The sequence below is a fragment of the Talpa occidentalis genome, unplaced genomic scaffold (assembly GCF_014898055.3).
Source record: "Talpa occidentalis isolate TD23 unplaced genomic scaffold, MPIMG_talOcc4v2.1 talOcc4.5, whole genome shotgun sequence".
NCBI classification, from domain to species: Eukaryota; Metazoa; Chordata; class Mammalia; order Eulipotyphla; family Talpidae; genus Talpa; species Talpa occidentalis.
This window is the reverse complement of record NW_023604861.1, coordinates 124,991,642-125,004,865: the sequence shown is the minus strand read 5'-3', so window position 1 is coordinate 125,004,865 and position 13,224 is coordinate 124,991,642. Positions and strand designations below refer to the sequence as shown.

The following is a 13,224-nucleotide window of genomic DNA, read 5'->3' as shown; positions in this document are numbered from 1 at the left end:
GGCCAGAGACACGGGGGTGAGAGGATTCACCAGAGACAGAGTGGGGAACAAAACAGGCAGACTGACTGAAATATACTGCTGAGGGGAGCAGCGGGCGAGTCAGGAGAGGTCTGCTGCACCATGTGGGTTGCTCCCTGGCCGGCTGGGGATCGAACTTGTGCTGCAGAGGCTGCGGACAGCTTCATAGTTTGCTTCTTAACCCCTGTGCCACCAGGGAGTCCCCTCAACAGAGAGGTTTAATGTCACAAGTCTTAATAGGGAGGTGATGTTTACTAACATTTCCCAGACCCACGTCCCTAGTAACGAGATAGAGAGCCAGACCCTGTTTGTATTGTTTTTTTTTTTAAGATTTATTTTTATACAAGAACTGGGGTATAGGTCAGAGGCATAGGAGGGTAAGAGAATTCACCAGAGACATATTGGGGAACAGAACAGGCAGACTGAAATACACTGCTGAGGGGAGCAGTGGGCGAGACAGGAGAGGTCTGCCGCGCCATGTGGGACTCTCCCTAGCTGGCCGGGAATTGAACCGCGCTGCAGAGGCTGCGGACAGCTTCACAGCGCTGCGCTCAACCTGCTGCGCCACTGGGGAGGCCCTGTATTTTTTTTTTTTAGATTTATTTTATTTATTTATTTATTTTATTTATTTCTACAAGCACTGGGTACAGTCAGAAGCGCGGGAGGGTGAGAGAATTCACCAGAGCCAGAGCCGGGAGCAGAGCAGGCAGAAGGACCGAAGTACACTGCTGAGGGGAGCAGCGGGTGGCAGGAGAGGTCTGCACGCCATGCGGGACCCTTCTCCGGTGGCCGGGGAGCAGCCGGGGATCTAACCGGGGCTGCAGAGGCTACAGGCAGCTTCGCAACCCAGCGCTCAACCGCTGCACCACCGGGGAGGCCCACCTGTATTGTTTTTGATGTCAGAAATTTACAACAAATGCTTGGTGTTAATCCACACACAACTCAGTTTTTGGTGAGAAAGTTCCTTGGCTGCAAGAAAAAACACTTGGATTACTAATAGGAGTATCTTTTTGTGCTGGGATGGCTTCTTCTCGGTATTTCTTCTGCTGTTGATTTTTAGCATAGTTATCTTTGAGTGTGTGAATGGAGTTGACTGTAGAGATACTCATGTTTACTCCAAATAAAAGTACATAACTGATTACTAGAGTAATGGGGAGTGTAAGGGCAGGAAGGCCACTGAGGTTTTCTGATCCAGCAGACGGGGTAAAGGAGAGTACTTTTGCAGGCTTTTATTGGGATTTACCAGGTACACAGCAGGCAAGGGTGCTGGGGGGCCGGGAGGCTGGCAGGCCTCCCAGCCCTCAGCAATCCTATCTGGGCTCTCCGGCCTTCTCTCGCAGTTTTGCTCTCCCGTTCGTTATTCTATACTTCTGATGGCGTCCCCGTGACGCTGCCCTTAAAAGCCCAGTCTTAGCCCAGGTGAATCCCATCTACCTATGCCCACACCCTACTCCAGGTGCCCGCCATCAGGCATGCATTCAGGACTGCAGGGTTCCGTCTTCTAATGGCGGGAGGGCAGAAAAGCCTGATACTTTCACCTTACCCTACAGGGAGTAAACTGGCAAGGCCCCTGCCCAGTATTTTTGAGCCCAAGAGCTTTAAGCCTAAGGAGTTTAGCCAAGATTCAAGAATGAAAGCCCATACAATAGAGAATGAAGCGAAATTTGGAGCTTAAGAGAAGGACAGAGCCATAAATCGCTCTTTCTGGCAATGGTAATGGTGGATTTTCTACCACTTTGCTCCTGGTTTCAATTTGAAGCTGGGTGGGGGAGACCCTTGACCTCGGGGTTTTCTGGTCAGCTCTACCATCTAAGTGCAAAGTCCCTGCACACAAGTGTCCTGACCAGTGGTGGGGGTGTGTGTGAGAGAGAAATTGCCAGGAAGACCCTGGCGACCCACCCTCCCACCCATTTTTCTTTGAATGTAACAGTCGGTATCATTGGTGATTTACTTAAAGGCTCTTGGTTTGAGACAGGTGCATATTTCATTCATAGCAGCCATGGTAAGGGTCTGCCCTGCCTCCATATTTTTCAAACAGTTCACTTCTCTAAAAGAGTTTTTTTTTTTTTAAATAGAGGCATGTTATTTATTTATTTGTTTGTTTTGTTTATACATGCACTGGGTACAGTCAGAAGCGCGGGAGGGTGAGGGAATTCACCAGGGCCAGGGCGGGGAGCAGAGCGGGCAGGGGGACCGAGGTACGCTGCTGGGGGGAGGTGCACTGCTGGGGGGAGCGGCGGGCGGCGGGGGGGGGTCTGCGCGCCATGTGGGACCCTCCTCCAGTGGCCGGGGAGCAGCCGGGGATTGAGCCGGCGCCGCGGAGGCTGCGGGCAGCTTCGCAACCCAGCGCTCAACCGCTGCGCCACCGGGGAGGCCCCTCTAAAAGAGTTTTATTCCTGCCTAATCTGCATTCCAGTTCAGCAAGTCTCAAAGTTTAGTCCCTGGATCAGAAGCATCAGCATCACCTGGGGATTGCTAGAATGGAAACAAACAAGACCTGAGTCGGGAGCTGGGGGTGGGGCCCATCAGTCTGCCTTAGTGAGTCCTCCTGGGGGTTCTGATGCATGCTAAGTTTGAGTACCATGCTCTGGAACATCCGTGAGGATTCCAGGCTCCTGCTCTTACATGACCTGCTTTATCAGAGTGCTCAACCATGACCACCCCGCCTAGTCTCCAATGTAAATGTTCTAAAAATGTTTTATTTTACCATGAAGTATTAATTCAACATCCTATACCTTGTGGGAACCACTAGTCTTAAGAATCTGAACCTGTTCTTAAAGAGGAAACCATACGCAAAGTGAAATTTTAAACAGTTTTCCCCATTCATGCCTTTAAATACTTTTTTTAAAAGATTTATTTATTTATGCATACAAGAACTGGGGTACAGGCCAGAGGTGTGGGGGATGAGAGGATTCACCAGAGACAGAGTGGGGAACAGAACAGGCAGATTGACTGAAATACACTGAGGGGAGCAACAGGTGAGACAGGAGAGGTCTGCTGCACCATGTGGTTAGCTCCCTGGCAGGGGATCAAACTCGTGCTGCAGTGGCTGTGAATAGCTTCATAGGTTGTCTTAACCCCTTACGCCACCAAGGAGACCCAACCTTTAAATACTTTTTAAAAAGGAACTTAAACTGGTCTTGCCTATACTATATAGTTCCATAAGGTCAGGGACAAAGTTTTAATCTTTTATTCCTTGTACAGGACCTCACACATAGTAGGTACTCTGTAAGTGCTGACAAGAGGAATGAAATACCACATGGCTGCTTTATGGGAAATAGCTGCCTGATGTCTACTTTCCTAAGAAAGTAAGGGAAAATGAAACAAAGCCTGGAAGAGGAAGGGTGCAAAGGATGTATAAATTGCAAATTTGTAAGTGACCTGATAGTTTGTAATCTTCTTTTGCTGCTTTTGCATTCATCTTTATTCTCAATTCTCTGGGACATTTAAGGCACTCGATAATGTACTACTTAAAGCTGTGCCTTGATTTCTGGTCTCTATTAAAGGAGTGCTCCAAATTTCACAATACTTGTTTCCTACACCCCCAACCAAACTTCAGCAATATTTCACACACTGCACCATTACTAAGGCGCACAGCACTGCTTCGCTAGTAGCATTTCCTAATTATTCCAGTGCTACATCATTTCCTTACTATATACTGACTGAGACGATCAGATACTGAGCAGGGCAGATGCTGTTCAGGGCATGATGTTAAGGTGGGAGGTATGTACTCTATTTTTTGAGGCTGCCCACCGGGTGAAGCACAGGAGGGACCTGCCGTCTCTGATGGCCAACCAGATACAACCAATGCAGCAACAGTAGCCTGTCCTTGGGCAGGTCCTGTTTGCTTCATTCACAAAAGATGAAACAACTGAAAATACAGAAAAAGTCTGAGTGGGATTAAGAAAGACAAAGGATGAGGAGAGACTAATTCTAGAGAAGGAAGAAGGAAATGTGTGGATGAGCTAGGAGAGGCTGCTGGATATCCAGAAAGGCCGTGTCACCACTGACCTCTGATTGTAGATTTCATGGCAGCAAAAACAGTTTTAAAAGGTCTACAGAGAGCAGCTGTGCAGTGTTTAGCTACTTCCTGCTGGGTATTAGTGTTAGATTCCCAGTGACTTGAAGCAAGTTAAATGAAAAGACTGACATTTGATACCAGCAAATATTTACTTGGAAGTCTATTCACGCGCAGCTTTGAGATTTATTATCTCAATCTTCACAACATCCTTGCAAGGCAGGTCAAAGAGTAATTCTTCTCAATTGTGCAAGAGAAACTGGCTAAGTAACTTGTCTAGTCACACAGTAAAGAAAATAGACCAAACCGTGTTTGGTTTCCTGATGACCATCCCAGCATCATTACCTGTCTGATAAATTGTGGAAACGTACAAAAAAAAAGGATGTAAAAAGGAAAATGCAGACTCGCTTGGTTAAGTCCAGTTCCACTGAAATCTGGAAAAGCCACCGTTCAAGAGTAGAAGTCAAGTTACTGTGGGAGCAAATTTAAATACACCAAGGTTTTGTTGGGTTTCTGGTGCTAGGCAGAACTTCCCCTTTTCCTTTCATATTTTCCTCATCCGCTTCTTGCAGCGCTGGTTGAACACAGGGGAGGAGCCTATGAGGCTATCTGTGGAGTGGGAGCCATAGCTGCTGTCTGAGTCATCAGGGCTCTGGGGGATTCCTGCTTCACTCATGCCTGACATGGGCTCCTCGAAGACGTCACTGCCCAGCACGCCGTGCCCAGAGACATTGCCCTCTTCACTCTCTTGAGGCTCCATTTTCACATGGGCCAAATTCCAAAGAGGAGAAGCATTTACCTCTGTACCTAGAAATAAAGGGAAGAATATGTAACCCGTGCCAAGCCATGGCTGGAGCAAAGTAGAATAGACACTGACTAATGGCATGTGAACTCAGTTTTCCTTCTAACCCTCTGCTTAGCTGGAGAATGTGGTGGTTATTTTTGGCTTCAAAAAGTTACCAATTGTGAGTATCTTCTTTTCTATTTCATCCACCTTTCTTTCCCCACCCAACCTGTTCCATTTCCCCCAAACCAGGGCAGATGAGAGGGTCCCGGTCTTCCTCAGCTGTTTGCTTGTCTTTCCTTCTTTTATGGGATGGTCTTTTTTTTCCACTTTTTGTCTGGGTCCCTGGTCCTCTCACAGTATGATGGTGAATGATTATCACAAATGCTGGCAGCAGTTTCCAGACTACTGAGAAGAGACATGACCCCTAAGTGTGCAACACTTTCTCTTTGGCCCTCCTGCCTCTGTTATTCTAGCAATACATACCTGTGGCTATTCCTTCTTCCATCGTGAAAGGATCTCTTTCTAGCACTTTTTAAAATGTGGCCTAGGTCTGTTCAGGCCACACAAGAGGATTTTTCTATTGGTGTCATTTGTGCACTGATGAAATGACAGCTTATATTTGTAAACAATGGAGTGTCTACACTAATTCTCAGGCTAAATGATGTGAGGATCAAATCGTCCTAGTCCCTAAGGTAATCATGGAATCTCTGGAAGAAGAGGCCAGCTGCCTCTACCAGGGTAGCTCTAGTTCAATCCCTTTTACCTCCTTTTACCTGACTCTATCAAGTAACTCTATCTCCAACTATTCAAACATCCATGAGCAATTAACACCCCTCCATCAATATGAAAGTTGTTTTAACTGAGGAATAGCACCAGGAAGACCCAATATATGATACTAAGGAGAAGCAGACATATTCCCTCCCAGCAGGGTCAGCTGAACTACCCCAGGCCCCAGCATTCATCAGAATAACATATGCTGTATCTGCAGCCTAGACTCTACCACGGTAGCTGGTAAAGCTGTGCCAGTTCTCTGTCCACTAATCACAAAGAATGGTAATATTTTTAGATCAATGAAGTTATATTTGTTTTTAGGCTTCCCACTCTCCTGCTCACCCCACTTTTGTCCTCTCCAGACCTTGATTCTACAAAAAACAAGGAGGACTGAGAATAGCAGATCTCCCAGAATGAAAGTGAGTACACTAATTTCTCTTACTGGAAGCCTGTGGTGAGGCCTCGACCTCCAAGTTGGAGGGGAAGCGCTCGCTCTGAGCCCCCAGCACTCCCATGGGCAGTGACTGGTCCCCAGCAGCAAGGTCGGCCTCCAGGTCCTCGCTGACAGGAAAGGTGATGTCGCTCACAGGTTCCTCCTTGATCTTGACAGGCTTCGTGTCCTCTGTGGCCTTCTCGGGATTGACGATCCGTTCATACTCTTCTGAGAGTTGCTTGCTAATCTATGGGCAAGCAAGAGTCAGTTTTCCAAGGAAATGTTAAAAGCAAGCTGGCTAGTTAGCCTGTGACATCCCATGGAAATGCTGACAGAATCTGAATATGAATACAGCGTCAACTGCCAAAATTAGGAAATTGCTTAAGATGCTGTGTTTGTGAGAGAGACACATAAAGAAAATCTGTTTGGTGGAGAGTGTGTCGTTAATTAGAAGCTGCATGAAGATAAATAAAGGTAAGTTAGACCAGGACAAAAGATCACATTTTTGGTTATAAAAGCTAACAACTGACGTAGGTGATAATGATAGTGAGAATGGTGAAGGACATGTGGGTCATTTAGCAAAGACTCTTTTGGTGAGTGTTAAACATTTCTAATATTTTAGATTGGGGAAACTAGAATCTGAACACATGACTTGCTCATGGCTGCAAGGGTTGAGGACACTAGATACTTCTGGCTCTAACCAAAAAAGGTAGACGGCCATCATCTCATTGTTCTGTTTTTCACAGCACTTGACACCATCTGAATATAATTTTATCGTTTACTCGTTTTTGGTTTCCTCTCAATAAGAATGTAAGCTCAAGAACTGGTCTTGTTAACTGCTGAATCTCAAGTCCCTGATTCCCAATAGCACTCAATAAACATTTGTTGAATAAACGCATGCTAACCACATTCTCTCAGAGTCCATATACCTGTCCACAATTTCTTCCAGAGGAAGTATTATCAATAATGGGACTGTTCACTGGCTAAAAGAGGCCTGTGGGGCTGACCAGGTCAGTGCTAAGGTTAATGGAACACAGTGAGGGCCATGGGGAAAGCAGGCTAAGTCCCCTCTCTTCAGAGACCCTGTGCCCTGCATGTACAGCCAGTGTCATGAGACCCTGCTGACCACCTCTAGACAGCACATCTTTACCCACATCGCAGAGGGTCACCTCACCTGTAGCATGTAGCTGTGGTAGTCCTTGATGCGGTGCTGCCAGAATTTCTGCAGGGAGAGCACACTGCCAATGCCCACTTCATGGAATACCTGCTCCATGATGTCAGGGAAAGGAGTCTGCCCCAGCTGGGCCTCCCGATCCACAGCAAAGCGCAGCAACTTGGTGAATTTAAGGCAGTACTCGTGTGTCACGTCAGTTAGGGTCTCCAGGACACTTTCATTAGCACACTCAAAGCCTGCATGGGCCAGGACTGTGGCCACTGCCTGGTAGAGGAGCTGCCGGCAGGAGTGCCAGCTGAGTTCAGTCACAGGTTCCCCTTTTCCACTGAAAGAGGAGATAGTAATGTTAGTGCTCTGGCAAAGGAGGGACTTGTCCTGTCTCCCTAGGAGTTTTACTATCTCAGTCAAACCAATGGCTCAGCTTCCAAAAAAATTCTATTCAGATTACAAAGCCCAGTTTCATTTTGCTGCTGTCAGTTACATCTCTGAGCTTCTCCAATTACACAAAGTTTAAATAGGCAGTACATGTCGCTAAGAAATGGTGTGAAATAAAATGGTATCTAGTGAAAAGGAAGTTTCCTGCTTATACACAACTGCTCAATTTTGATCACTGCTAGGATCTGATTAGTTTTAAAAGGATAACTCAAGTTTTGCTCAAGGTGCTCCAATTATTTCATCACAAAAGTTTCTTCACATGCTGGGAAAAATGGACTTTCAGAAACTCAGTCCTGATTAGGAGCTTCTTCTATAACAGACCATTTCCAAAACTGAGAAAGAAACTCAATTTTATAAAAGTAATTTAAAACACATAATGCTTACAAAGCATTTTTATCCTATCCTGTGCTGTGAAATGGGTAGGGCCCATATTCTTTTTCCTATTTGGCAGATGAGGAAATTGAGGTTCAGAGGGGCTAACTTGCCAAAGGTAGTTCAGGTATTAATGAGCGGAGCTTCTGCCCCTGGGTCCCATGGTCTTCACAGTATATACCTCCTTGTCCCTGGTCACTGCTGCAGAAGTCTTAATCTTGCTAAAAACCTGGAGAAATTGATCTCGTAAAATAATTTCTAAAAAGCTACTAATAATTTATTTATCTCCTCTAGTTCCCTATCTATCTACAGCTTTGCCCCTGACAAAGGAAGTAAATAGACAAAAATAGGACACAGAGAATGACCTTTCCTTGGTCCACACTTATCATGTATCACCAGAGGCTGGACAAGATGCTTGAGACACCACCCAGCCACTATATGATCTGCTCAGTAGCAACTACTGCAATTCATGTCATAGTTGGAAAGTTAGAAAACCAACTGCCAAGTAACTTCATTTATTATTCTCATGATCACTTTCCATGATCAGTTTCTCTGGGCCAAAAGGTGGCCTCAGAAGTGCCTAATTAACAGAGCGCTAAACCAGCATTGCTCTACTTGAGAAACATGGGTCTATTTCACAGAAAGTGAATTCTTTTAGTATCACAGCTACTATTTTGGGTGCTTTTTGGTGGTGGTTGTTATAGTTTATTAAACATGTATAAAACAAACTAGATACAAACTTTTGATGTTCATAGCTCTTCCTAGCAATTAAAATGAGCAATTTGACAAGAAAACTGTAAAATTCTAAATAATGTCATCAATTTAACGACAGCTGACAGTTTGTTAGGATTAAATTGCTCTAAAAATGCATATATAGTATTGATTGCTATGATTCAAATTTTTAAGTTATTCTGGTGTTTATACTATGCATGTACTTTTACAGTTACCCCTCTCCTCATCACTGTTCTAACACTTTAAAACCTTCAAATGATGCAGTGTACCTTGACATGGTCTTCATCTGGTCTAACTGCAAACCTTACATATTAAGCCTATTTCTGTTCTTACTAGTTGGAGACAACTAAAATATTATTATCATCAACAGGTTAGTGATATGGACTATCACTTAAGTATTCTGCCAAATATATTTAACCTGGATCTAATCTTGAAGAGATAATGAGCAAATACAAAAAAATGGGACATTTTATAAGAAAAGCACCTTGAACTCTTGAAAGATTAATATAATTTTTTTTAAAGGGGAGAAGCTGTGTTAGCTTAAAAGACACTGAAGAGGCATAACAACCAATACAATGCATGAATCCTAGGTTCTGGATTGGGAAATATATATATCTATAAAATATATTTGGGGGACAATTATAATACTGACTATGGACTTATTACTAATTACTCTTTATAGATTTATGTATAGATGTGTGTACACACGTGATAGAGTAAACGTGGCCAAAAGTTAACATCTGATGAAACAAGGTTTATTGGGGTGTTCTTATACTGCCATTTAAATGCAAAGAAAAAAATAATTATGTGGCACCAAATGCACATTTTCAGTGAAATCTGAAATCTTGTAGCAGCACAGTCACTCAGAGGATCTGGAGCTGAGTTTCTCAAAGTTAAATGTGCACACAAATCCATGTAGATCTTATTAAAATAAAGATTCTGCTTTAGCAGTTGTGGGTGAGCCCTGAAAATGCATAGCTAACAAGCCCCTAGCTGATGTTGATGCTAATGGATGAGATTTTGAGCAGCAAGGATCAAGAATGCTTTCATATGTTATCAAAATAAAAATATACAATTAAAAATTATTCAATAAAACCGGTAGATTCCTAGTAACACCTGAATAAGTTCATGAATCAATCTGAGGACAATGAACTAAACTGATAAGGGCCTCCCCGGTGGCGCAGCGGTTGAGCGCTGGGTTGCAAAGCTGCCCGCGGCCTCTGCGGCGCCGGTTCGATCCCCGGCTGCTCCCCGGCCACCGGAGGAGGGTCCCACATGGCGCGCAGAACTCTCCTGCCGCCCCACATGGCGCGCAGAACTCTCCTGCCGCCCGCTGCTCCCCTCAGCAGTGTACTTCGGTCCCTTTGCCTGCTCTGCTCCCCGCTCTGGCTCTGGTGAATTCTCTCACCCTCCCGCGCTTCTGACTGTACCCAGTGCATGTATAAAACAAAAAACAAACAAATAAATAAAGAAAGAAAGAAAACATGCCTCTATATATATAAAAAAAAAACAAAAAAAAAAAACAAACTGATAACATACATTTTAAGCTAAATAGGAAGACTTGAGGACTGAGGCCATGGACCATCCCATGTACCACTGTACTCTCTGAGTCAAGTGCATGGTACATAGTAGATATGCAAATATTTGTTGCATCAGAAAAAATAAAATAGAGACTCTGCATTTAGAAGATCAGGGTTCAAGTCTTAGAGCATCTTTGGCCAAGTCAATTATTCTTATCCTCAGTTTCCTCATGGAAATGTTATTACATTCTTAACACAGGGAAGATATTCTTGAAAAAAGTAAGACACAGCAAAGCCTTGCCTTACCGATAAAAGTCACTCTCTGGGTCACTGTGCCGAATTTGGAATGGTGCATTGGGATTCTTGCAATCGAAAGGCAGGAGATCATCAGGAAGAGGAGGTGACCCAGGACAGGAGGGAAGAGGTTCACTCTCTTCAGTCTTTACACCTTCTGTCTGCTGCTGATTCTGGGCCTGAGCAGTGGCAATGAGGCTACGCAAACGTCGGTTGTGCTGGATCAGTTGAATGGTATGGATGGTTAGGCTGCATGGCTCTGAGGGGATGTCCAACATAGTGGGGGGCTTGGACTTGCTGGCCGAGGGTTGGTGCAAGGGTGGGTCATGGACTTCCACCAGACGGAACTCCCGTGGGAGCAAGTCAAAGGAACTTCTGTTGGTCTGGCTTGATGAGATTGGTATCTCTCCCCAGTATCTCAGCATTTTAGAATAAGAAAGGAAGCGCTTTCACGTTAAATGTAGATGATAGCCTCACGTAGTATTTCTAGGTCTCTGGCAATTGTAAGTTATAAGCATCTGCAGTGAAAAATATGAAGTCTAGCTATTTATTTATATAGAAGTAGGCTGTTCAAGATCACCTAGGAAAATGTCAGAGTCAGCAACACTGTAGAGTCAAAGATGTTCTCCCTGAAGAAATTAAGAGAAACATTAACTGCTAGACATAGGTCTTCACAATCCTACTAGACTGAAACACAGGTGGCATCTGGGTTATTAGTCAACTAATAGCTGTAATAGTATCTGGGGTTATAGTGTCATGTTTTCTACCTCATCCTACTAACTCATGAAAACTATCATCATGCCCAATCTTGAACCATCTGCAAGGCAAGATATTTAAATGAGATCTGGAATATTTCCTAGACTATCCTGACATATCTGCCCTGGATCAGCAAGAAAAAGGGAATGGAGTTAAAGATAGGAAGAGATGGTTCTAATTCTGTATATGTCAGGCATAGGAAACATTTTAACTGACCCTGGTGGAAAAATTTAAGAACTACTGATCTAAATGATCAACTTCTGACACAGGAAAGAATCTGAGATTTCTGCTGTCTACTAATGGCTATTCCTTCAGTCTTTCCCCATATCTAATCTACAGCACTTTGAGAATTAACACTTTTAACTCAGGCAATGGGCCATTACAAATCAGTCAAAATTCTTACCATTTAACAAAATTCACAATCTGGCTTCAACTTACCTTTCCAGATTCATTGCCCATATGTCTTCAAGTTCAACAAACATTTACTGACTGCCAGGTACTATGTGAGGAGACAAAGAATATGTTAGATTCCTGACCTGAAGTGAGGGAGAAAAACATAAAACATTTCAACGTCATAGTGTATGGTAAGTGCTGTACCAGTGGCACAGATGTAGGGACAGGACAAAGGAGGCACTTCCTGGAGAAAATCACAACCTTAATTCTACCCATATCATACTATTCCATTTCTTAATACCCAGTTGACTCTTTTAGCTGTGATCTTTGCCAGAAATGCCTTGCCACTCCCCACGTTCCTGGCAGACTTACATTCATTTTTAACTATAGCTTAAATCACCACCCTCCAAAATCTCTCCAGCACATTTCCCTTCATTATATTTCCAACATTTTGATGGCTCTCTCAACACCACTATCCCTGGATTTAAATTAGTGCTTACCTCAATCAATTCTATTGTCCCCTCAAACCCTCACCATCATAATCTCAGTACAGTTCCTAGCACATAGTAATAGATGGCATTTATTGAGTGCCTATTATGCGCCAGGCTTTGCTGTTATTGCTTAATTCAACTCTGTCCTACGAAGTGGATACCATTATTATCTCCTTTCACAGATGTGGAAGTTGAAGCCTACTGTCTTGCCTAATGTCAGAAATGGCCAAGAGGTAAAATCAAAGCAGGCTCCCGAGTCTCCACTTTTTTATTTTTTTTATTTTTTTTTTTTAATAGAGGCATGTTTTATTTATTTATTTATTTATTATATTTGTTTGTTTGTTTTGTTTATACATGCACTGGGTACAGTCAGAAGCGCAGGAAGATGAGAGAATTCACCAGAGCCAGAGCGGGGAGCAGAACAGGCAGAAGGACCGAAGCACACTGCTGAGGGGAGCAGCGGGTGGCAGGAGAGGTCTGCGCACCATGTGGGATCCTCCTCCGGGGCCGGGGAGCAGCCGGGGATCGAACCGGCGCCACGGAGGCTGTGGGCAGCTTCGCAACCCAGCGCTCAACCGCTGCGCCACCGGGGAGGCCCCCGAGTCTCCACTTTTAACGACTACACTATGCTGTCCCAGTAACTGGTTTCGGAAAGAATAAATGCACGCACGAAATAAACCCCCGCCCCCACGCCCTCTCCCCTAACGTCACCGAAAGGAGCACGAAGAACAGGCATCAAGTCTAAGATGTCCGAGTCCCGCAGGGCGCCTCGGTTCCCGCCAGCAGGCACGGGCGCCAACCACAGGCTCCCGGGGCCGTCCGCAGCCCAGGCCGCGGCGCACGGGGCGGTCCGACCTCCGCCCAGGCAGGGAGGCGCCGCCTTTCACTGCAGCGGGGTCGGAGCGGGGCTGGATGTCCACACGGCACCGACAGGCCCAGAACGAGGAACGCGACCCGCTCGGAAGGCTAGTTTGTCCACTAGCGGCCCCAGGCTGCCGGAAGCGCTTCTTGAGCATCAGCAACGCCGCCG

At 44.9% G+C, this 13,224-nt stretch overlaps 1 protein-coding gene across 2 annotated transcripts; it reads right to left on the bottom strand.

The window, feature by feature from the left end:
* Positions 1-4,520: 4,520 nt before the first annotated feature.
* Positions 4,521-13,198, bottom strand: SUPT7L (SPT7 like, STAGA complex subunit gamma). 2 transcript variants are annotated; one of them, XM_037528309.2, is made up of 6 exons: positions 12,906-13,198; positions 11,749-11,809; positions 10,567-11,183; positions 7,202-7,526; positions 6,037-6,274; positions 4,521-4,843 (listed from the first exon to the last, which is right to left on the bottom strand). In XM_037528309.2, exons 3-6 carry the CDS (start codon positions 10,977-10,979, stop codon positions 4,581-4,583), a joined length of 1,239 nt encoding a protein of 412 aa, XP_037384206.1. In that variant the 5' UTR covers positions 10,980-11,183; positions 11,749-11,809; positions 12,906-13,198; the 3' UTR covers positions 4,521-4,580. The 2 variants fall into 2 exon arrangements, with proteins under 2 accessions (XP_037384206.1, XP_037384207.1); XM_037528310.2 differs by having other exon boundaries at positions 10,567-11,072.
* Between the last annotated feature and the right edge of the window lie 26 nt (positions 13,199-13,224).

Excerpts from the sequence above, each read along its gene's own strand:
- SUPT7L (XM_037528309.2), bottom strand. The coding sequence starts at position 10,979 with ATGCTGAGATACTGGGGAGAGATACCAATCTCATCAAGCCAGACCAAC. Across the intron at positions 7,527-10,566 it reads CCAGAGAGTGACTTTTATCG|TGGAAAAGGGGAACCTGTGA; the intron begins GTAAGGCAAGGC and ends CTCCTCTTTCAG. Across the intron at positions 6,275-7,201 it reads ACCACAGCTACATGCTACAG|ATTAGCAAGCAACTCTCAGA; the intron begins GTGAGGTGACCC and ends GCTTGCCCATAG.